Source organism: Saccopteryx bilineata, chromosome 5 (genome assembly GCF_036850765.1).
Source record: "Saccopteryx bilineata isolate mSacBil1 chromosome 5, mSacBil1_pri_phased_curated, whole genome shotgun sequence".
Taxonomy (NCBI): domain Eukaryota; kingdom Metazoa; phylum Chordata; class Mammalia; order Chiroptera; family Emballonuridae; genus Saccopteryx; species Saccopteryx bilineata.
The window spans coordinates 229,506,630-229,531,584 of NC_089494.1; the positions used below are offsets into that span (position 1 = coordinate 229,506,630).

At 45.8% G+C, this 24,955-nt stretch overlaps 1 protein-coding gene across 2 annotated transcripts in view; it reads right to left on the reverse strand.

The window, feature by feature from the left end:
- SPATA18 (spermatogenesis associated 18) overlaps nt 1-21,116 on the reverse strand; it is a 50,274-nt gene extending 29,158 nt beyond the window's left edge. For both annotated transcript variants that reach the window (XM_066279067.1, XM_066279066.1), the window contains exons 1-4: nt 20,598-21,116; nt 4,621-4,726; nt 4,317-4,432; nt 2,004-2,107 (exon numbers count right to left, since the gene is read on the reverse strand). In XM_066279067.1, coding sequence (XP_066135164.1) covers nt 2,004-2,107; nt 4,317-4,432; nt 4,621-4,726; nt 20,598-20,684 — 413 coding nt within the window. In that variant the 5' untranslated portion in view covers nt 20,685-21,116. The remainder of the gene's footprint in view (nt 1-2,003; nt 2,108-4,316; nt 4,433-4,620; nt 4,727-20,597) is intronic.
- Nucleotides 21,117-24,955: the final 3,839 nt, after the last annotated feature.

Consider the following 24,955-nt stretch of genomic DNA (forward strand, 5'->3'; position numbering starts at 1 on the left):
CACTCATCCCACAGCAAGTGGCACACTGGTTTTAGAGACAGGTGGGCAGATTAAGAGAGGGAGGAGAGAGCTGGCTACCACAGAAGGTGGGGAACAGCCTCTGTCATGTGTGATGCCTTAAATAAAAATAAAATAGGAACCATAGGTGGGTTCATAATAAAACAAAACAGAACTAGGAAATTCAAAAAAATTAAACTAGGAAATTCAGAGAAAAGCAACAATACCTTCCTATGTGCAACTTTCAAATGGATGTGAGGGGTAGGGAGGCGTATAGAAAAAGAGAACACACGCAAGCAGATGACCAAGCAAATGAGGCAAAAGGTATATGAAAGGGTGTGCGGGTGTTCTTGGTAATCTTCTTGCAACTTTTCTGTATTTAAAATTACTTTCTAATAAGAAGTTTTAAAAGTGCATGCAGTCACAGTTTCTCAGTCCATGGTGCCCTTTACAGCTAACTACAGAGCCACAGTGACAAGAGAGAGGGGAGGTGGGAATTCCTGGCCCCTATTGGTAACATCTTGAAGCAAAAAAAGACAAATCAAGAGACCTGGTCATCAGCAGCAGTGGCCAATAAATGTCCCAGGAAACCTCACCAGACAATCAGAACTCAGCACAAGACCTCAGTACCGGATGGAACCGAGGCCAACAAGACCAGAGCCCCTCTCCTCCCACACCAGGAGAGCAGGCAAGCATCCCGCTACCCCCAGATGTCAGTCTGAGAAGATGGAGGGCAATGAGAGCCCTTGAAAGGACAAACACAGCCCCTAGTGAAAGTCTGGACTTGGAATTAACTGAATATTTACACAAAAGGAACTACAATAAACCAGAAAAGACGTGGTAAATTTAAGGATCTTCCTCACCCCACTCCAAATCAGCTGACACTGGTTGAAATAAGTTGTAAAATTAGAGGAATTATGCTTTTCGTACCTTACATTTGTAAATTCTGTGGCAGCTATAAAACCGCTCTTTGATGATGGGTATGATTGGAAACATGAATGGGGGTGTGCGGAGGTCAGGTGCACACAGTGGAGAAGGTCTGGAGTAAAACAGCCCAAAATATTAACAAGGACGAGGTACCAAGTGATTTCTCTATACACTTGTTTGTTGTATGCATTTTGCAAAAGGTATCTGTATTTTCCTTTCAGGCAAAACTAAATCAGTAGAGATGTTTTCCTTAGAAAGAAATCATCATCAGAGAAAAAGGCAGAATGCCACACCCTCGTCTATCACAAGCCTGAACTAGTTTAAAAAAGAATTCCCTGCTGTCTCAGACATGTCAGCAATGGATCAATGCTTGGGAGGAGAAACATCTTATTGATTGAAGGGTTTTTGTTAGGTATGCTGAATGCAATTTCATATATGTATATCTGTCCTCCTTAGAAAAACCCAAATTTGGCAATTTTCTTTGAAGTGATTCCTGGAGCTTGCCTGCCCTGGTTTTGTACACAGCAGGCATCTCATGTCTGTCGCTTCCTTACACTGCTTAACTTTTTTAAAATACACTTTTCTATCTGCTAGTTATCCCAGAATCTGGAATGGTTCGTCATTTACAGAACCTGTGCTCTCAGTCTCAAGCCCCAGATGAGTACACCTGACAGGGAAATGCAGCCTGCTCCAGCTTGCTTCTGCTCTCACCCTCCTTAACCCTCTCCCGCCACACCTTCTAATTCTCCTCCCGAAAAACAGATCTTCATGTAACATTTCTACTGTTTATAAATATGGGCTAATAATGGATCTCATGAAAAGTAGGCCCAGGAATGGGGCCAAGGGGTCCAGAGTCTTAGGGATCATAACGACGTACAAGGAAAATCCTGGCCCCAAATTCAAAGACACTGACTCCCAACTCTCTCTCATACACACACACACACACACATACACACATACACACACACACACACATTACTTATTAGCAAATCACTTTACATGATTCGCCTTTCAAAATTAAAAATTAAATAAAGAACAAACAACTCTTTTTGGAAAAAGATAACTTGCATTCCTCTTACTCGTCTTGAACCTGGTTGAGTTGACTACGAGTTGAGTTCAGCTCCGAGTCTAGCTGTCGATCCCGAACGCCAAACTCTTTCTGTCTCTCCCTATCAAAGGTGTCCTGGAAAGATACACACATCAAAAAAATAGTCTGAATACATGAAACCATAGACATGTTGCACAAACATCATGTTGAGCAAAGGAAGTCAAGCACAAAATAGCACATAAGGGACAGTTCCATTTATGCGAAGTCCTAGTGAAGACAAAATTAATCTGGAATGATAAAATCAGAAGAGTGCTTGCCCTGGGGGTGGAGGGATGTACCTGGGAAGTGACATGGGAATGTTCTGGAGTGATGGAAATGTTTTATATCTTAGTAGGAGTCTGAGTTACACAGATATACACATTTCTCAAAATTCATCAACCTATGGATGTCACTATAGGTAAATTATACCTCAATTAAAAAAAAAAAAGACATTTAGGCCTGGCTGGTTGGCTCAGCAGTAGAGCGTCAGCCCAGCATGTGGAAGTCCTAGGTTCGATTCCCGGCCAGGGCACACAGGAGAAGCGCCCATCTGTTTCTCCACCTTTCCCCCTCTCTTTTCTTTCTATCTCTCTCTTCCCCTCCCGCAGCCAAGGTTCCATTGGAGCAAAGTTGGCCCGGGTGCTGAGGACGCCTCCATGACCTCCACCTCAGGTGCTAGAATGGCTCCGACTGCAAACTAGCAACGCCCCAGATGGGCAGAGCATCGCCCCCTGGTGGGCATGCTGGGTGGATCCCGGTCAGGCACATGCGGGAGTCTGTCTGACTGCCTCCCGGCTTTTGGTTTTGGAAAAGTACAAAAAAATAAAATTAGGCCCTGGCCGGTTGGCTCAGTGGTAGAGCATCGGCCTGGCATGCAGAAGTCCCGGGTTCGATTCTCAGCCAGGGCACACAGGAGAGGCACCCATCTGCTTCTCCACCCCTCCCCCTCTCCTTCCTCTCTGTCTCTCTCTTCCCCTCCCGCAGCCGAGGCTCCATTGGAGCAAAGATGGCCCGGGCACTGGGGATGGCTCCTTGGCCTCTGCCCCAGGTGCTAGAGTGGCTCTGGTCGTGACAGAGCGACACCCCGGAGGGGCAGAGCATTGCCCGCTTTGGTGGGCAGAGCGTCGCCCCCTGGTGGGTATGCCTGGTGGGTCCTGGTCGGGCACATGCGGGAGTCTGTCTGACTGTCTCTCCCCGTTTCCAGCTTCAGAAAAATACAAAAAAAATAAAAAAATAAAAAATAAAAAATTTTTTAAAAATAAATAGATAAAATTAATTTTTAAAAAAAGACATTTAAATATCCTCCTATATCTCTATACCCAGAATAACATGCAGAGGGGGTAAAAATCTAAGAATCATGAAAATCGACAGAGAAAAAAATTGTGTGTAAGTCTATAAAGTACCAAACATAGTTGTTTCTCACGCTTATCATATTTAATTCTCACAATGACCCTGTCAGGCTAGCAAAAGCATTGTCCCCAATTAGCAAATGAGGACATTATGACATAAAAGGTTAGACAACCTACCCAGGACCACAGAAGAAGGGTAAGAATTCTGTTCAGTGATCTCCAGCAGGGATCCTTCAGCCACTACCCCATAAGGCCCCGTGGCTTAGAACAGCCTGCTCGACATGCTTTAATTTTAGAAAGAAATGTATGGAGATCCGTGTAAACATTTAAAATCAAGATCACTAATATTTCCCTTACCCAGATATAATAATGCCAATGCCTTAAGCAAGGTATATGTTGTTTCCAGTCTGGTCTTCAACTGTTAAAACACTGACCCTGTCCATGGAAACCACCAAGATCAACCACAAATTAGGACTCCTTTTGTCAGTCTACCAGAATTGAGCTTTCTTCTCAGCATGAAATTTCCCAATTAATTTTATTTGACTCTTTCAGAATCACTTTCTCTTCTTAGCTCCTGTCATACCCTAACTCTCTAGGTGATTATTTTGTCATTTAAAAGTTACTATTTAATGCCTAATGTAGGCCAACCAATATCCTAAATCTAGAACATGACCAGGCCCTTTCTGTAGCTGAGGAAGCTGAGGCTCGTTGATTTGCCTGCTCACACCATTAGTAAAAAGGCAAACTGAGATTTGAATCCAGGTCCATCTTAAGAGAAAATTCAATCCATTCTGTCCCACACTACTATAAATAGAAACTCACCTTTAATACCTATGACCCAACTCCATAAGTAGAGTTGAGCCCCTCTCGAAGTCAAACCATATCTTATATAAGTTTGAGTTCCCAGAGCCTGATCAGGATGCTGCAAGTCGAGGGGAGTCCTCTAACATCCTTACCTGTAGAGAGGGGACCTTGCTGTCGACAGGCTTTCCCAGGGAGGCCGCAGTAAAGGAGGCCTCCAGCCAAGGCAGAAGACGCGATTTGATGACTTGCACACCATCATAATGTCCTCCTAAAAGAATCCACAAAGCAGGTCAGCCAGAGAAATTCAACCACACCAACTCAGAGAGCACAAAGAAAAGAAGAGAAAAGAAAAGGAAAGGAAAGGAAAGGAAAGGAAAGGAAAGGAAAGGAAAGGAAAGAAAAGAAAAGAAAAAGGGGGGAGGGGAAGCTGGATGGGAAGGCACAGGCTATCCTCACCTTCTTGAGCTGTTACAGTGAGGATTCCAAAGAGTTGTCCCTGCACCTTAGCAACTTGTTCAATGAGTTCGAGGCAAAGACTTAGATTTTGATCACATGAGTTTGTCTGCAAAGCCAAAATGGTGGACATCAGTGCAATTCTTTACTCCCATTGCAGGTTGACAAGGACTTCACTTTACAACAGGGCCACCTGGCTCTGCTGTACTCCCAAGGCCACCTGGCTCTGCTTTACTCCCGGGGCCACCTGGCTCTGGGGTACTCCCGGGGCCACCTGGCTCTGCTGTACTCCCGGGGCCACCTGGCTCTGCGGTACTCCCGGGGCCACCTGGCCGTGGGGTACTCCCGGGGCCACCTGGCTCTGGGGTACTTCCGGGGCCACCTGGCCGTGGGGTACTCCCGGGGCCACCTGGATCTGGGGTACTCCCGGGCCACCTGGCTCTGCTGTACTCCCGGGGCCACCTGGCCGTGGGGTACTCCCGGGCCACCTGGCTCTGCTGTACTCCTGGGGCTACCTGGGTCTGGGGTACTCCCGGGCCACCTGGCTCTGCTGTACTCCTGGGGCCACCTGGCTCTGCTGTACTCCCGGGGCCACCCGGCCGTGGGGTACTCCCGGGGCTACCCGGCTCTGATGTACTCCCGGGGCCACCCGGCTCTGGGGTACTCTCGGGGCCACCCGGCTCTGCTGTACTCCCGGGGCCACCTGGCTCTGCTGTACTCCCGGGGCCACCCGGGTCTGCTGTACTCCCGGGGCCACCCGGCTCTGCTGTACTCCCGGGGCCACCCGGCTCTGCGGTACTCCCGGGGCCACCCGGCTCTGCTGTACTCCCGGGGCCACCCGGCTCTGCGGTACTCCCGGGGCCACCCGGCTCTGCTGTACTCCCGGGGCCACCCGGCTCTGCGGTACTCCCGGGGCCACCCGGCTCTGGGGTACTCCCGGGGCCACCTGGCTCTGGGGTACCCCTCGAGGGGTTCTCTTCTTTTTCTCTCTTTCCCCACCTGCCAGCCAATCACAGGGACTCCAAGGACATTAGGGACAGTGGAGCCACAAGATTTGATAGGTTAATTGAACACTTACAAGGACCATTACATAATCAAGAAAGTTATTGGTGGATGTTAAGCCACTGAAGAATGGGGGTTCTTTTAATACCAATAACCGTAACTCCATACTCAGTGAAATCTTGCAAAAATTGTAACACAGGGCAAATCATTGTTTCCTAATTTACCTACTTTATTGGTTCTTGTCCTCTACCTAAGTTCAATAAGTATACAAAAACACTACTTGTTAACAGTAAGAGGGTATTGCTGGGATACAATGGAGAATAAGACAAAAGAGATGGGTCAGGCCATACGGCACGTGCAGATGAATGGGGGAGACAGACAGTGGGCGGTTCTCCTGCTGTGGAATAATGTCTGACCACAGGGCTGAGCACAAGGTCTACTCAGGACCCCTCTGTCTTGGAAAGTCAAGGAAGACTTCCTTCCAAGAGGAAGTAAAATGTAGGCAAGAAGAAAGTAGGCAGACTTGGGGAAAGGGGTGGTTCAACCAGTTGTAGGACATTCTGAGCAATAAGGGCAGAGCATGAAGAAGCCAAGAGGCGGGCCTCTTAGCTATTACCCTGCTTTTGTCATCTCCCTGGTGAATTTCTACAGTTTCCTCATTGGCTGAAGCTCTAATAGAGTCTAACAATAAAGGAAGGGACACAACTATAAGCAACAAAGTGGGAGTTAAAATGCACAGACTGATGTGTCAGCTCAAATCATAATAAGGCACTAGGAGTGGGCACTAGGAGTCCCAACACAGGAAGTGGGTCACATGCAGGATAGAAACTAGAATGAATAGGAAAAGTTTAGATGACTTCTAGGCAAAAGTTTACAAGAAAAATGCATATCTGTGTCAACAAGAGCAGTGCTCCAGACAGGTAGTAAGCTCCCTGTGGACTGAGGCTGTGCCTGCCCTGTTCATTCACTGTTGTAGTCCTAGCCTGCATATTAAAGCACAGTAAGTATTGGATGGATGAGTGAGCATGACGTGGTTCACATATTTTGGACTTTTTACATACCCCCTAAACGTGAGGCGCTATTCAAGCCATGCATATACATATATAGAAACTCAGTTAATCCCCACAATAGTACAGTGTGAGATGGGAGTGCGATTATTATTATTCCCATCTTCAGATGAGAAGACTGAGATGCATAGGGGTTAAAAAAAAACTTGCCCAAGATTACTTAGCTAATAATACGTCAGAACTGAGATCAGAACCCAAGCGGCCTAGGTCCAGATCTCATGCTCTTAACCACTAAATATACTGATGTTTAGATGAGGATTAGTGCCAGGAGTGAAGGGAGCACTAGATAACGTGACAGAGTGAACAGGAGGGCAGTTAGGGAGGCCTCTCTGAGGAGGAGACACTGAGCTAGGTCCCGAATGCAGAGACCAGGGAGTGTATAGGGCTGTGGGAACAGCAGGGGCAAAGGCCCTATGGCAGAAAGTTGGCTGGCAACCTGGAGAACCAAAAGCAGGCGCACGTGGCTTCGCACAGGAGGTCAGAGAGTTGGCAGAGAGATCTTGGGGGCCTTGCAGACCCAGGGGCAGCTGCTGGTCTGCTTCCCATGCCTGGTGAGTAGGACTGGGTGAGGAGCTCTGCTGTAGCTTATTCCTGTTGTGGCCATTTGGTTCCCTGTCTCATCCTCTACCCCTTTCTCCTAGGAAAGCTGTGTGTTTTTAAAAAATGATTTTGCCTTTCTCATGTTTGTATCAATTTCCACTAGTATAGCAAAACAAAGGCTCAACAATATTTGATGAATGAATGAATGAATGACTTCGCATAGTATTGGCAAGATCAGAACATTTTGAGCACACAGCTTAAATAGCTATCTTCATTCCTTGCTTGTTGAACCAGCAGCTCCTTGCCCTGCTGGTTGGCTCAGCAGTAGGGCATCAGCCTGGCATGTGGAAGTACCGGGTTCAATTTCCGGTCAGGGCACACAAAAGCAACCATGTTTCTCCACCCCTCCCCCATCCCTTCTCCCTCTCTCTCTCTCTCTCTCTCTCTCTCTCCCCTTCCCACAGCCATGGCTCAAATGAACAACTCGGCCCGGGGCACTGAGGATGGCTCCGTGGCCTCACCTCAGGCACAAATAGTTCAGTAGCTAAGCAACAGAGTAGCAGCCCCACATGGGCAGAACATTAGCCCCAGATGGGGGGGGGGATGCCAGGTGGATCCCAGTTAGGGGGCACATGCAGGAGTCTGTCTTTCTACCTCCCTGCCTCTCACTTGATAAAAAGAACCAGCGGCTCCTTGCCCTTGTTATTTAACTCCTGCACTTAGAACACTGACCTTCAATTCCCCTTACAGCCTCTTGCCCCTGGCTGGACCATGCCATGTGCTAGTGGACACAGAATGGGCATAGGAGCCAAGCAGACCTGAAGGAGTATCTCAGCTCTGCCACTTGTCACAAGTTTTATGTGATGTTGCACAGGTTACTTAAACTCTCTGAGCCCATTTCCTCTCCAGAAATGAGGACAGATAATGCCTTGCAGCGTATTAGGAGAATTAAATCAAAATAATGAATATTCAGCACCTCAGAGACAGAATGCATTCAACAATTGGTACCTATGAGGTGGCATCTGGAGTTGAAAGGAGCAGTGGGCTCAGGAATAAGGCAGACCTTAGTTCAAGTCTGGTTTTCCACTTATTAGCTACATTCCCTTAGAAAAGGAATTTCCAATATGAGCCTCTGTTTACTCATATTCAGGAGGTGGTTGATCTCATGAGCTAAGTTAGGTGCAAAAGAGAGGAGCTACAGGCCCTGGCCGGCTAGCTCAGAGGTAGAGTGTTGGCCTGGCGTGTGGAAGTCCTAGGTTCGATTCCTGGTCAGGGCACACAGGAGATGTGCCCATCTGCTTCTCTACCCTTCCTTCTCTCCTTTCTCTCTGTCCCTCTCTTCCCCTCTTGCAGCCAAGGCTCCATTGGAGCAAAGTTGGCCCAGGCACTGAGGATGGCTCCATGGCCTCTGCCTCAGGCGCTGGAATGGCTCCGGACAAATCAGAGCAACGGCCCAGACGGGCAGAGCATCGCCCCCTGGTGGGCATGCCTGATGGGTCCTGGTCGGGCACATGCGGGAGTCTGCCTGTCTGCCTCCCTGCTTCTCACTTCAGAAAAATACAAAAAAGAAAAAAAAAAGAGAGAAGCTACATAATCATTAGAACTATTATGGTGGTATTATTACTATTTGCTCTTAAGCCTTGCCTATGCCTGGTACAAAGTAGCTGCCCAAAGGAATGTGTGTCGCACGGGTGGTTCAGTGGTAGAATTCTCACCTGTCAAAGGAATGTTTGTCAAATGTATGCACAACTTAAATAACGGAAGAGAATATACTGTCAGACGGTTCCTGTTCCCAAGACATGTCACAACACGTTGCCATCTCTAACACAGAGCATTGCACAAGATACAATAGTTTTTTTAATAGTGTCACATTACCAAACACATACTCACACAAGATAAAGATTTGAACTAATTATACTGTCTCCTAATTCAAAGCACAGACCCTCAAACTTCCTTCATTCATAAATCATTGAACTCCTATTATATGTAAAGGCTTGGGCTGGCAGCTCAGGACACAAAACCACATTAAAATAAAAATAAAAAGTGTTGCCTGCTGTCCATGAGCTCAGCCACAGGGGAAGGCGGGATAGTGAATGGGAAACATGTTGGGTTAAATAATTACCTTACAGTTTCTTAAGGGTTTTAGGTGGATGGTCAGCTGTTGAGGAGACAAAACTCACACTGGTGACGGATGAGGTTAGGTAAGAAGTTAGGACATTTCAAGAGGAGGAAGAGCAGGTAACAAGGCAAGAAACAACAAGGTGTACTACAGGGGAAAATGGAATACAGGCACAGACCACATAACGAAGGACCTGATTGTCACATGGCCCCTGGGCTTCACCCCATCCCTGAAAGATTTAACAAGGCAAGTAAAGGAGCGTGGGTGTGACATGGTCAGATTTGCTTCGCATTTTACGAAAATCAAGCTGGCAGAAGCAGACCCGACAGGGTTTGGATTAGAGAGCCTGCCCGGCAGGAAGGTAGGCGGTTTGACCCATCTGGCTGAGGGATGCTGAGGGATGCTGAGATGCCAAGGGCCCCCTAGAAGTCGTTCCCAGCCCCATGTCACATCTGTGTTCACCACTAACACCAGCATTACTTGAGGAAGAAGTTGGAAAGTTTGGAAACAGGTAAGAGGTATAAGAGGGATGATGCTGTTTTGGAGACAGTCTAGGGCAGGGGTCCCCAAACTTTTTACACAGGGGGCCAGTTCACTGTCCCTCAGACCGTTGGAGGGTCGGACTATAAAAAAAAACTATGAACAAATCCCTATGCACACTGCACATATCTTATTTTAAAGTAAAAAAGCAAAATGGGAACAAATACAATATTTAAAACAAAGAACAAGTAAATTTAAATCAACAAACTGACCAGTATTTCAATGGAAACTATGGGCCTGCTTTTGACTAATGAGATGGTCAATGTCCGGTTCCATATTTGTCACTGCTAGCCGTAACAAGTGATATGACGCGCTTCCAGAGCCCTGCCGCGTGTCACCGGAAGTAGTACTGTACGTGAGCGACACCGCGCTTTGAGCGCCACCACATACAGTGCTCCTGGAGCACAGGATGCTCCTGGATCCACATCCTGTGCTCCTCTCACTGACCACCAATGAAAGAGGTGCCCCTTCCAGAAGTGCAGTGGGGGCCGGATAAATGACTTCAGGGGGCCGCATGCGGCCCTCAGGCCGTAGTTTGGGGACCCCTGGTCTAGGGGGTCTGCAGGACCTCAGATGGAAATGTCAGTCATAGCACCTAACAATTATTGAGCACCAACTCTCCGCCAGCCAGGCACTGTGCCAAGAGCTTGAAACACACTGGTTCATAGAACCCTCAAAACAACCCTGCAAACTGAATACCACCCATCATCCCAAATCCACCACCAAGGAGAATAAAGATCTTAAGAAATTGGAAGAGAGAGTGTTTGACCTGCACCCATTCCTGCAGCCTCTGACACTGGAGTCAAGCTCTCAACCACGACACATTACCCAGAAGAGCTGGAGAAGCAGTCTGAACCCAAGAGGAGGGAGGGTTGGAGGAGTGGCTTTGGAAGCAGTCGGCAGGTGGGGAGTGGAAGCCACAGGCACAGAGGAGATCACTAGGAGGAGAGGACAGGCAGAGGGCTGAGGGCACGTTTGCTAATTCAGAAGTGGGCTAAGGAAGAAGGGCCGGCGAATGAAAAACAACACAAGAGCAGTAAGAAATACGAGGATAGCCAGGAAGAAAGACAAGGAATCAGGAAGGCAAAGAAGGAGATGGTTCATTCTCTGCCTCACTTGTGCCTCTTTGCTCTCAGCCGATCTTCCGGGATGAAGCTACTGTGTGCTGGGTGCCAGGGACAGGATGGTGAAGGAGACTGTCTCTTGCCCTTGAGGAATTTATAGTCTAAGATAAGCACATTGAAAAATACAAAACTAGTGACTACTTGCTATAATAAAGGTCGGATCAGATTTCAGTAGTGAGGCTAAGAAATTGTAAGAAGCCAAGAAGACTCACGAAAGCCTGCGCCTGAGCTTTGTGGGCTCCTACCCCATGAAATTCTCATTGTTTCACAGTGGAGCCTGGACATTGAAAAAAAATGTAAAGCTTTCTAGAAGACTTCTCTGTGCAAACAATATTGGAACCACAGAGCTAGTGGAAAGTGAGATCAGTTTAGTAACTCTCAACCAGCCCACGTCCAATAAAAATTAAGAGAAAACACAGTATATCACAACTACTAAAGATAAGATTTGTAAAAACCTTGCTCCAGTTATCTTTATTATATGTGGCTTAAGTGTCTGTTTGTTGCTGATAGCTTATTGGTTGCTTGCGTAATTGTACTAGCCAATGGGGTGAAGTTGCCACGGCATTCAAATAGTCCCGCCTTCTGGCATGCCACCTCACAAATTGAGGTTAAAGATTGGAGCAATTATTATGCTGTTAAGAAATCTTAACACCAGAAGGGGTCTTTGCAATGGTACAAGACTAGAGGTTCTCCAATTGAAAAATAATGTCATAATAGCTAAGTCTTTGACTGGCTCCTCTAAAGGTGAAATACATGTCATTCCAAGAATTGATTTGGCTCCATCTCAAACAGGGTTGCCGTTTCAATTGAGACATAGACAATTTCCTGTAAAACTTGCCTTTGCTATGACCATCAATAAGTCTCAGGGCCAAACGCTTAAGCGTGTTGGCATTTTTTTACCTGAGCCTGCATTTGGACACGGTCAACTTTATGTTGCCTGTTCAAGAGTTCATGAAAGAATGGACGTAAAATTAAAAATAATTGATGGTCCTCTGCAAGGCGAGCTTAAAAATGATGGAAAGATCTACACAAGAAATGTTGTGTACAAAGAGATCTTTGACATGTGAATTAACATTTTACTATTTAAATCACCTTTATTTATTGAGCTAGCGGTGGCTCTTAAGAAATGTACCGCCAGTGGTTTCCTTCATTGCACTCTACTTTAAGCAATTAAGCAAGTAGAGGGGGAAACCCCGTGGGGCAGTAAGCAAAGGGGTGTCCTCGCCGCCTGCCCTGGGTAATTCAGTTTGAATTAGCAGACACCTTTACACAAATAATTTTAATTACAATTTATAATATCTAGAACAGCGGTCATTTTGTATGACCGCCGGGCTTTCTAGTATAAGCATAAAGGTGCACAGGTGCTATGTTGTGAAGTAAAGTGCATTGATTTCTGTGGGTAGTTTTTAAAACTTTGCCCTGTGTTGAAAATCACTGGTCTGGGCCATTAGGAGCCACACACACACAAAAAAAAACCCTCAACCAGTGCTTTTGAAGTCAGATTGGAGGTGTACACAGAGGAAGCCAAGGAAATCAATAGGCATCGGCCATGTCCTAGGTGTGGAACTTCAACAAGTAACCTCACGCTTACTCCTGTGGCTTCATTCAGATGGAAAGCTAGAGGTAACAGGAGTAGAATATTCAGGAATATAACCACTAGGACTCTTAACATGAAGAAAACATGGTCTTTTAAATCTACCAACCCCTGTGCAACAGTGGTGGGCCGCCCATCCCCTTTTTGTAACCGTAATGGCTTCTGTGAGGGCTGTAAAGAGAGTGTGAGCCCAGTTAGGGGCAGAGTTCTCTGGACAGCATGAGGCCACTGTACCAAGCCTTCAGCCTGGGCTGCAGACGTTTTGGCAAACAAGTTCTCCTGAGATCTGCACTAGGCATACCCAAGAACCTGGTTTTCCCACACATTCAGGAAATGATGGGAACTTCAACTAGAACAATAGCCACTAGAAGGGGAAAGTGGGAGGTATCTGACACATATTTAAGGAGTGGAGTCCTCAAGGCTCGACGTGTCCATTTGTGAGGTGAGATGGGAGGGAAGGGCCCAGGTTTCTGACCTGGGTGGCAGGGGAGATTGTGATGCCAGTGCCCAACCAGAGGCCACAGGTAGCCAGCCAGAAAGGCGGGACAGGGGTAACTGGTCCCGTGAGGATTGTATTCATTGGGGGATGTGCAGCTTCCAAGCTGTCTGGAAGACAGGGGACAGGTCAGGGGCACTGGAGAAAGGCCCACACTAGAGAAAGATTGAGAATCACTAGCATCTGCGAAGCAGCTAACGGCATACAATTTGATAAGGTGTGTCAACTGCTGCAGAGAAATCAAGGAACTAGGACTAGGGAAAAAGAGATTGGACTCGTCTGACCACCAGGTGGCTTCTAGTGACTGTTATGAGCAAGCTGTTGTAGCAGAATGAAAGGGGCGGGGGGTCCCTGGTGTCCTTCCAGATTGTTCCAAGTTGAGGAAGCAAAGGCAATGAGGACAGAAGGATAGTACTCTCTGAAGATGTTTCATAGTATGGGGAAGGAGAGCGACAGGACAGTAGCTTTGTTCCCATCCCTTCGGTGTCTCCACGCTCTGGCCCAAGCAAAGCTCCTGGTCTATTGAACCAAAATGTTGCCCCATTGCCAAGGTCCTTCCTAAAAGTCTGCACACAATGTATCCAGCCTTCCTTCCCTCCAGTGACTCTCTTCACTCCGGTCACACCAACCCTTTGATCCCTTTCACTTCCTCCTGAGCAGCCTCGACCTTAAAGCATCTCCCCCAGGAGGACCCGATCACCCACGCCTCGCTACCAGTGGTTCTCTCCTGTCTGCTATTCTATTACTAACCTTGCCTCATGTCCACAACATGAAAAAGAGCGAAAATTTCCCATCACTAAATTAATACTAACTATTTGTAATCAACTTGTAAACTTTTGTTTGGAAAGCTATTTAAATCCATCAGTTTCAGTACAAATAACAGTTATTTTCTAAGAAACGTCAGTCACACACACAGAACATGCTTCACCTATATGAATTAAATAGTACAAAAGGATTCATCACAACATTCCTTTATAATATGAATGCTATTACATTAAACGGTTTATCTGACGTTTTTATTTTTTTAAATTTATTTTATATACAATAAGAATACCATTTCAAAATGCCAGTTAGAGGATTTTTGGATAAGGAAGGAGAAGAGACGATTATCAGTGTACAGAGACTAGTCTGGGGGCAGGGGGCAGCCTTTTGCAGGTTCCTGCATCAAGGAGATTCACACATGGAAAACAAAAGCCCCCCATCCGCCTTCTCTGACTCCCACTGTCCAGAGTACATATGCTGGGATTGGGTGGGGACGGCGGCAGGAAACGGGCACTGCAAGTAAGTGGAATTTCCTTATGCCTTCCCTCCTCTGCAGGAGATAAGAGAATGGACTTGACCAGCAAAAGACGGGGTTTCAAATCCAAGTTCCACCCTTTCTAGCGGACTGACCTTGGGCAGGCAAGCTGCCCTCTTAAGGTTTGGTTTTCTCATCTGTAAAATGTAGAAAATAAAACCTACTATTTCATAGGTTCTTACAAGGTTGAAAGGCAATAATACATCAAGAGTCCTTTGAAAGCATTCAAGGGTTCTTTATACGCTGGTTATAACAGGCTACAAACACTCCCCTAGGGAAGTGGCAGTCCCTTACTAGTCAGTCCTTCAGGTAGCTCTGTTCCCAAAAATAACCCTTTATTCTTCATCATGGCTGGTTTTGCACATCACCACTACTTCGAAAACACAGTTTTAAAACCAAAATACTGAACTTTAGGTCTAAGAAAATGTAGGGTTATATATACCCCAACAATTTAACGAAAGCTTACAGGTAGGCTTCTCCCTTAGATCTTAGTTAAATTCCTATTGGAGTTCTTTCATTATTTATTCTTCTCAAGTATTAATCTTTACATTAACAAGTTTGTCCTAGCCTGACCTGTGGTGGCGCAATGGGTATAGCGTTGACCTGGAACGCTGAGGTCGCCGGTTCAAAACCTCGAGCTTGCCTAGTCAAGGCACATATGGGAGTTGATGCTTTCTGCTCCTCCCCCTTTCTCTCTCTCTGTCTCTCTTTCTCTGTGTCTCTTCTCTCTAAAATGAATAAATAAAATCTTTAAAAAAACTGCATGATTAAAAAATAAAAAAACAAGTTTGTCCTAAATGAAAATAAGTCAAATTAAGAAGTTGATAGTCCGTCTGTAAAAAATAAAATAATCTGAAGCCCTGGCCGGATAGCTCGGCTGGTTGGAGCACTGGCCTGGAGTGTGGAGGTTGCTGGTTCGATTCCCCAGTCAGGGCACATACAGGAGCAGCTCCATGTTCCTGTCGTTCTCTCCCTGCCTCTCTCCAAAACAAAACAAAACAAAAAACAAGCACAAATAAAATGTAAAAATAAACTGATCTGCCCTAATCACTTTTCAGTATCTTTCCTAGCCATGAATTCATCGTTAGTAACTATGGCAGAAACGAAAGCAGCAACCACATTCATGTGCTCCCCATTGCTCAGGCTCCCTCACAATTAGATTGGAGCCACATAACTAATTCTGGCTGAGGGATGATGAGCAGAAGTGATGTGTCTAATGTAAAACAGTGCAAGCTCGTTGCTCTCTCCCCCCCTGTGGATGCTCGGGGTTCTGTAACGAGAGGGCTGCTGCCCCAGATGGAGGGCCCCAAAAGCTGAGCCAATGATGGAGAGAGCTGCCACCAGACTTGGCATGGATAAGACAGAAGTCCCTGTATGTTATGACACTAAAATCTGGGGATTTTATTCATTCCTGCAGCACAGTCTACCTAATAAAGAGATGAAGCTTCTGAAGGGAAGAAAAATGTTCTCTGTAGATTTACTAATTAGAGTGAATCGTCAAGAATGGAGAAGTATTGTTGACTATAGGAGAGGAGTGAAAACAGGCAGGGAGTCTGTTTGAAGACACCATAGCAACTACAAATGAACTCTGCACTAAGAATCCGGCATATTTTGGCAACTACAAATGAACTCTGTACTAAGAATCCGGCATATTTTGGCAGAAAGGCAGCCTCTAGTTCAACCGCAAGATTATTCTAAAGTAAACAGAGTAGATACCTCCTTAAGAGCTTCTCTTTACGTGCTGATATTTAATATGCTGTTTTCACTTGTTAGTGAATATTTCTATAACACAAGAGGAGAGTAATGCCAGAGGAAGCATTACCCAGCCTGCCTTGCCATCCTCACTCATTTATCAAATATTCAAAAGTTGGTCTTGGCTGGTTGGGTTAGTGGATAGAGCATCAGCCCAGCATACGGACGTCCCAGTTCAATTCCCAGTCAGGGCACACAGGAGAAGTGACCATATGCTTCTCTTCCCCCTCCCCTTCCCCCTTCTCTCCCTCTTCTCCTCCCACAGCCTGTGGCTTAAATGATTCCAGCGTTGACCCCAGGCACTGAGGATGGCTTGGTTGGTTTGAGCCCATCAGCCTTAGGCACTAAAAAGAGCTTGGTTGATTTAAGAATCGGCCCGGGAAGGGGGTTGTAGGGTGGCATATGTGGGAGTCTGTCTCACTATCTCTCCTCTTCTCATTTAAAATATATATATATTCAAAAATCTCCAGATTATAATGTCCTGGGGTCTATTATTTTACTTTATGAAATGTAATCCTATCTTATCTTAGGGGTGGGGTTATCAAAGATGTACTAAAGTCTTACTAATTGCTACTATAATTACATAGAACACATTTCAAAAAGTAATATCTCAGAGCATATGACCAAAATTAACTCTCTAGTCCACAGGCCTGAGTGGAAATAAAAGCATCTCAGAGAGAGGAGAGTTTCAGCTTAGAGTTGATCTTCCAGGTACTGCTAACATTGTCTGGAGGCTAATATCTCTTCTCATCTTAACATCTTTATGGAGTAATGAGGTGGTTGTTTGACCCTTTTACAGAGCTGACCAATAACACCATAGGGATGTTGCATAATACATTAGAGGTACTGGGGACAGCATCCTCTTACCAGAACCTGAAGGACCATTCTCAGAGTCCTCAACCCATTTACTAAGTGTGCCAGCATAGTTTACAAGAGGCTGGTTCATATTATCTCTTGCCTAATATATATCCCAGCCCTGTCCGTCCTCCCCAGAATTTCCAATGTCCCCATCATGCAACAGCTAGAGCAACCTTTCCAAAACACAATCCAAACATGTCTCCTCCCTGCATAATGCTTTCAGTGTCTCCCCAGTGCCCTCCGGATCAAGTCCAAACTCCTTACGACACCACCTAAGGCCTTCCACCCTCTCACCCCACAACGTGAACTCCTCAGCCTCATCTCACTTCCCCTCCCTGCCTTGAACTATATTATTCACAGCCCCCTCTCCAACACCAGCCTCTGCACATCTCCCTGTCTGCACAGGCCGTTCCTCTGTCCTTCACTCTCTTCTCCAGAAGCCCGTCATTAAGAAGCACTTGACATTTCTATTCCCAGCACCTAGCAGAGACAGGTACATCATAAGCTTTGAAAAAATATTTGTTGAATGAATAAATCAACAAATGTGCACCACACAAAGTGTAAATATAGAGTGTCTCGCCCAAACCTTTACATATAAGAGACGCTAAAGAATTATTTGTTGAATGAACTATTAAAATTATAATTGGCCCGGTTCTTGGTTAAACAAGAAGGGATTCTCTGTGGCTCTTTCGCCAACATTCTCAATAACTACAAAGGAATAAAACAATTCTGAGTGTTATGTGTTCGCATCAAGCTGTCCCTAAACATTTAGTGGAATCCAAGTTTGAAGGCTAAGTAATGCAATGATCCAGTATCTCTTTAATAACTAAAAGAAAATAAGTCGGCAATGTTTACCATTGTTCTTGTGATTTGTTTCAATAGCCATCATACTGGACAGTACAGATATAGAACATGTTGGTCATCATAGAAAGTTTTACTGGGCAGCTTTGCTCTAGAAAGACAAGAAGGCCCGTATTGCTAGGGTGGATAGAGCAAGGGTGAAAGTAATAGATGAGGTCACAGAGTTTGAAGGAACACAGTTGTGTAGGAGCTTGATAGATATTGAAAAAAGTTGGGCTCTTCTTCCTAGTGAGATAGGAAATCTGAAGGGTTTTGCCAAAGAAGTAACTTGATCACACTTGACATTTAGAAGAATCACTTTAGACTTTTATTTGTGTAATAATCCAGATGAAATACTGATCGAAGGTGGACAAGGGTGGTAGCAGTGGGGGTGGAGAAAAGTACTCAGGTTCTCTGTGAAGTTAGAAGCTGGTACCAACAGATTATGCTGACGAAAAGGATGTGGAATGTGTCGTGATGAAGATGAGGTCCGTGTTTGGGGCACAGGAGAGGCTAAGGTCGGTTTTAGACTAATTTAACTTTGAGACGACAACAGCATAACTGAAAACGATCAATGGTCAATCGGAGAAGCGGTACCTCAGATAAGAACAGAACCTGAATGCAGATATGAGATTCATCAGCAAACATACAAGGGATGAAGCAAGAATGGAGGTTGGCATTAAATTTAATTAAAAAAAAAAAAAAGAATGGAGGTTGAAGAGTTCTAAAATCTGGCCCTTGAAGAACAGCCGCGAGAGGAAAGTGGGTAAGACAAGGAAACAAAAAAGCAAATTATTAGAGCCTTAGAAGAATGGGTGTGTCAACAGTCAAACGTAACAGAAATGTCAGAGTTGAAAAGAAATGATGGTGCCCAGGAAATGAACACATAACTTGGAAAGGCATGGCTCTCTGAGAATGCAGTCTCTATTATGTGTGGGGATAAGGGGTGGGAGGCAGAAAGCAGAGGGTCAAATCCCAGGAGAGAAGCTAGGCTGGGTCAGTTTCAGTGAGAACGGAGGTATGGGATGAACTACTGTTAATGAAAACGAAAATACAGTTAATTTTGACATTTCTCGTACTTACAGGTAGTGTCTAAAATAATCATTTAATTTGACCCAGCCTCCTGACAAACTTAATATACTTTCTAACATTCAGAGCTTATTCAGGCCACAAGGCAATAAAAAAAAAAAAAAAAAAAAAAAAATTAAGAGGTCGTTTTAAGAAGGGTAAATACCTGTATTAAGATTTGTTATTCTCAATCTTCTGAGACTAGGTAGCAAGTAGGCACTCGCGTTCTATTTGCTATTAAGAGTAGAACTATCTTATTTAAGACGGACAGACCAAATGTAAAAGCAAATTCAGCACTGGATTTTTAACTTGCGGGAGGGGGAATAAGGGGGAGGGGTAATGGGCGCCTGTGCAGGAATGGGATTAAAAAGTCTTGAGCGCTCTGGGTTTGATAACAGATATTGTCCTCTTACAAATGCCCAGGCAACAAGCCTTCGGAAATCTGCCTTGGTGTTGAAACTGTGCCAAATGCCACGCTGACCAGCACACCAGTGAAACCCGCAACGTTGGCAAGTGACCGTCTCACTCACTTCTGGGTAAAACAACTGGATGTGTTTAAAAATCTATTCTGATACAACCCCTGGGTATCTTCATAGTGTGAGACTTGCGGAGAAGCAAGAGAAAGAGTGTAGTAAAAAATAATTCGAGGCCTGACCTGTGGTGGCGCAGTGGATAAAGTGTCGACCTGGAAATGCTGAGGTCGCCGGTTCGAAACCCTGGGCTTGCCTGGTCAAGGCACATAGTGGAGTTGATGCTTCCAGCTCCTCCCCCCCTTCTCTCTGTCTCTCCTCTCTCTCTCTCCCTCTGTCTTTCCCTCTCCTCTCCAAAAATGAATAAAAAAATAAAAATAAAATAAAAAAAATAATAATTCGAGGCCCTGGCCAGTTGGCTCAGCGGTAGAGCGTTGGCCTGGCGTGTGGGGGACCTGGGTTCGATTCCCGGCCAGGGCACATAGGAGAAGCGCCCATTTGCTTCTCCACCCCCACCTCCTCCTTCCTCTCTGTCTCTCTCTTCCCCTCCCGCAGCCAAGGCTCCATTGGAGCAAAGATGGCCCGGGCGCTGGGGATGGCTCCTTGGCCTCTGCCCCAGACGCTAGAGTGGCTCTGGTCGCAGCAGAGCGACGCCCCGGAGGGGCAGAGCATCGCCCCCTGGTGGGCAGAGCTTCGCCCCTGGTGGGCGTGCCGGGTGGATCCCAGTCGGTCGCATGCGAGAGTCTGTCTGACTGTCTCTCCCCGTTTCCAGCTTCAGAAAAATACAAAAAAATAAATTAATTAAAAATAAATAAATAAATAAATAAATAATTCGAGATGGTGATAGGAGGGGGATTGCTGGAGGAAGGAATGGGGGGGGGAAGTGGCGGATCGCAGGTCTTTCCCGTTGCTAGGGCCGCCAGCGTCCTTGGTTACCGCTAAAGAGAAGGCGCTATCACGGGCTCCGAGTCCCGCGCTCCGGAGACCGCGCATCCCCAGCGCCGCCTCGCGTCGCGGGGAGGAAAGGGCGCCGGCAGACACGTGCGGGTTTTTCCTTCCCCGCGATCCCGGTACGAGGCTGGCTCTCTTAGGAATCAGAACCGCCGGGGCTCTGCAGAGCGGCCACCCCAATGCCAGACCTAAGAAACCCCGGTCGAAGGCTGTACAGGACCTAGAGGGAGAGCGAGCCCCGAGGTCTCCCGCCCTGACTCACGTTGTACTCCCTCAGCCAGCGCTCTAGTTTGTCCTGCATCGCTCGTAAAGACTCGTTGGAGACCAGTTTCCTCAGGTTTTCCGCCATCGTTCGCTTTTCCACTCGGCCTGGCTCTGGGAGATGGAGACGCGGAGCCGACCGGTCGGTGGCCTCCGCAGGACTGCGGGTGATTAGTTGGGAAGGATGTTATCTTCCTGGGGGGCTCAGAGCGCGGCAGATGTTTCCATCCTCCCCCTCGGGTCGGACCGGGCAGGGTTCGGGAAGCCGGGGGGAGGTGCCCTGGGCCGCAGCCGCCCCGCCTCATCCGCTGCCCGGCGCGGTCTCCGGGCTCCCCCGCGGCCGTCGCGAGCCCAGGCCGTAAATACCGCAGCGATTATTAAACAAACCTTGACGTGGGCGGGCGGCTGCTAGGGACGCGCGCCGCGGGCGCCGTGGCAACTCCTGGATCGCCGCCCAGCCCCTACTGCCCCCTCCATCCACGTCCCGCCCTGCGGCCCTCCCACTTTCCTGCGGGGTCCTGGGCACCTCCTGGGCGCGGGATATTGCTGTTCCCGCTGATCTTCCTCCTCCTCCTCCTCCTCCTCCTCCTCCTCCTCCTCCTCCTCCTCCTCCTGCTGCTGCTGCTGCTGCTGCTGCTGCTGGCCTAAGGCCAACGCAACCCATGCCATTGAGATTCCGAGGTGAGGCAGGCACTGCTCATCGCCAAGACTCCAAACGGATGGCCGCTGGGCCAGAGGGGGCCGCAGTGTGAGAGAGGGGCGAGTCAGCTGACAGCCTCTTGTCTAGAAGAAAAGGTTATTTCTGCAAAGAAGTTTTCGATTAGGAAAGCACGTTTGGCTCCTTTATTCTTTCGCTTCTCGGGCCTTTAATTCATCGTAGGGGATCAGGGAACGTGCAGATACTCCAGTACTTAACGCCATTTGTATAGTGCATTTTCACCAATGAAATAAAAGTTGGGTTTGCATCTCATTTGCATAATCAAACAACTTTCTTTGACTTGTCATTTGATTTTCTGATGTTCTTAAAAAAATCAAAAAATTTTTTTATCACTTCATATTCATTTTGAAATAGCCTCTAAATTTTTGTGAGCAGTATATAACCCTAGGGCTTACCTGGTATGAAGTTTGCTTTAACTAATATTTCAATTATTCCCGCTTCTATCTTTTGCAATCTTCCATGGCTCACTAGGTGGGTGCCCAAGTCAATAGATTTTAGTTCCAAGATGTTCACAAATTGAAGTTAATACCCCAGGATTGGATACTATTTGGCACTATATTTTTAGAATCATTGAGCACTTTAAAGTTTCATTTAATTCTGAACTCTTTGATTTAGACTTTGTGAAAGTTCAGACCTGGTTTGATACTATGTATTTCAAAAGGATATATAATATTGCTACAGTGATAGTTTGAACTACTTAAGAAATGAAACCATTTCAACCATCGTTAAGTACTTTAAAAAAAAAAAAATCATCACAGCCCTGGCCGGTTGGCTCAGTGGTAGAGCGTGGGCCTGGCGTGCAGAAGTCCCGGGTTCGATTCCCGGCCAGGGCACACAGGAGAAGCGCCCATCTGCTTCTCCACTCCTCCCCTTCTCCTTCCTCTCTGTCTCTCTCTTCCCCTCCCGCAGCCGAGGCTCCATTGGAGCAAAGATGGCCCGAGCGCTGGGGATGGCTCTGGTCACGGCAGAGCGACGCCCCGGAGGGGCAGAGCATCGCCCTGGAGGGGAGAGAATCGCCCCCTGGTGGGCAGAGCATCGCCCCCTGGTGGGCGTGCCGGGTGGATCCCGGTCGGGCACATGCGGTAGTCTGTCTGACTATCTCTCCCCGTTTCTAGCTTCGGAAAAATACAAAAAAAAAAAAAAAAATCACCTTAAATATTTATTAGATTCTCTTTTTCTTTAAAAAAATAAAAAGGGGAAAGAAGAGAATGGAGGAACACCCTCACACATTTCTTAATTTGGAGCCAATTACTTCATATTTCAATAACCAATTGAAATATTGAACAGTCCTATTTACATATTCATAAAAATGTTGGAATATTATGACAGATCAGGAATTAAATCCTCTTCCTTGCTGTGGACACTTTAAATCCTAATCCTTGGTTTCATCTTTTTTTTTTTTTTTTTTTTTTTTTGTATTTTTCCAAAGTTAGAAGCGGGGAGGCAGTCAGACTCCCGCATGCCCCCAATCAGGATCCACCCGGCATGCCCACCAGGGGGCAATGCTCCGCCAATCTGGAGCATTGCTCTATTGCTGCCACAGCCGTTCTAGCACCTGAACCATCCTCAGTGCCCGGACCAACTTTGCTCCAAGGTTTCATGATCTTTAAGGAAGGATAACAGTTCCTACTTCACAGAATTGTTACGAGACTAATATTCATGTGAAGTAGTTAGTACATTGCTTGGTGTATACAGTACTGTGATCTACATTTGTAGTAACAGTGATCATAGCAAAATGCTATTTTAGAGAAAATTAGGTTGGAAACAATCTAAATCTTCCACAACAGGATAATGGTTGATCAAAGCATTCAATGAAATGTTGCAAAATAAAAATCTTGTGGCCAAAGAATATCTAGTATCTAGGAATTCTTACAATATAAAGCAAAGTAGAAAAAGCAGCACATGGGGGGGGGGGAGTAAAGAGGGACAAATATACAGTGACAGAAAAGAATTTGACTTTGGGTGATAGGTACACAACACAATCAACAGTTCAAATGCTATAGAAATGTTTACCTGAAACCTATGTACTCATATTAATCAGTGTCACTCATTAAATTTAATTTTCTAAATAAAATAGAGAAAAGGCAGGACACTAAATTTTATATATATTGTGTTATAGTAGGATAACTACTATACCTTTACTAACCAATAAAGGTATGGTTATGGTGACTTTAATTTGCTCCTTTACTCCTTTCTGATTTTCCAAATTTCTACCTTGAATACAAATTGCTTTTTTACAGAAACAAATTACCTAAATGTCCACATTACCAATTTAATAATTAAACTTATAAAATCTTCGGATAGAAGGGATCTATGAAATCCCTTAAGGACATGCTACCTGATATTATTTATTTCCACAGTGCTCTAGCCACACAACCAGATTTAAGACCCTTAAGGCCTGTAATCATTTTGTGTACATCCTGGTTTCCTTAAAAGACTGGAGTGTCTAATAGGAACTTTTTATTAATAACAAAGAAGCATAGTACTCAATGACTCAAAACAAAGGAAATGTTTTACATATGCATTATTTACCCCCACTATTTCCAAAATAGGATCTGAGATGGTTTAAGTAAAAGACTTGTAGAAAAATGTTATTTTTTAATGGATTAAGCAAACATGCCTGGGCCCTGGCTGGTTGGCTCAGTGATAGAGCGTTGGTCCCGCATGTAGAAGTCCCGGGATCAGTTCCCAGCCAGGGCACACAGGAGAAGCGCCCATCTACTTCTCCACCTTTCCCCTTCTCCTTCCTCTCTGTCTCTCTCTTCCCCTCCCACAGCCAAGGCTCCATTGGAGCAAAGTTGGCCCAGGAGCTGGGGATGGCTCCATGGCCTCCGCCTCAGGCGCTGGAATAGGTCTGGCCAAAAAGGAGCAACACCCCAGATGGGCAGAGCATCGTCCCCTGGTGGGCATGCTGGGTGGATCCCGATTGGGCGCATGCGGGAGTCTGTCTGACTGTCTCCCTGCTTCTACCTTCGGAAAAATACAAAAAAAAAAAAGCAAACATGCCTGAAATTTAAGCCTATGTACTAAGATTGAGCCATATTTTACCTTTATTTCTGAGCTTTGTAGAAGCCAAGGCAAAAAAGAAAATGAGTGTGATAATTATTTTTAATATATATATATATATAAGTTATTTGAATGGAAATGCATTTTCCTGGTACTAATTCTAAAGTATGTTTATCCTTTTTTCAAAGAGTATAGAACAAAAGAGATGAAGGTTTCTTTAATAACCTCCTTTCTTAAAATAAAGAAACAATCTTGATATGACTGTTTGTTTCTTGCAGTCACTCTGAATCAATGCCAGGAGGATAACACCACAACATATCATCAAAGAGAGGGACAAGCAATTGACATGTCATCTCTTAGCTCTGGTGATGTTATTTGCTACAAATTTAGAAATTCCGTATCTGTAGGAATAAATGGACATCTTCATAAGTGCCCTTAATGATGATCCCCTCCTCAGAGCTCTTCAGGGTATTGGATAGCTATCAATTAAAGAAAGAGCTAGAGCCTGGAGTGCAAAGAGTCTTTCTGATTAAAGAAGAATCCATATGATTCAAATTCTAAGCATGCAGTCAACAAGGTAGAGGTTCTGTTCAAAAAGTTGGTGAGATGTAGAATAGGTCAGATAAATAAAGGTT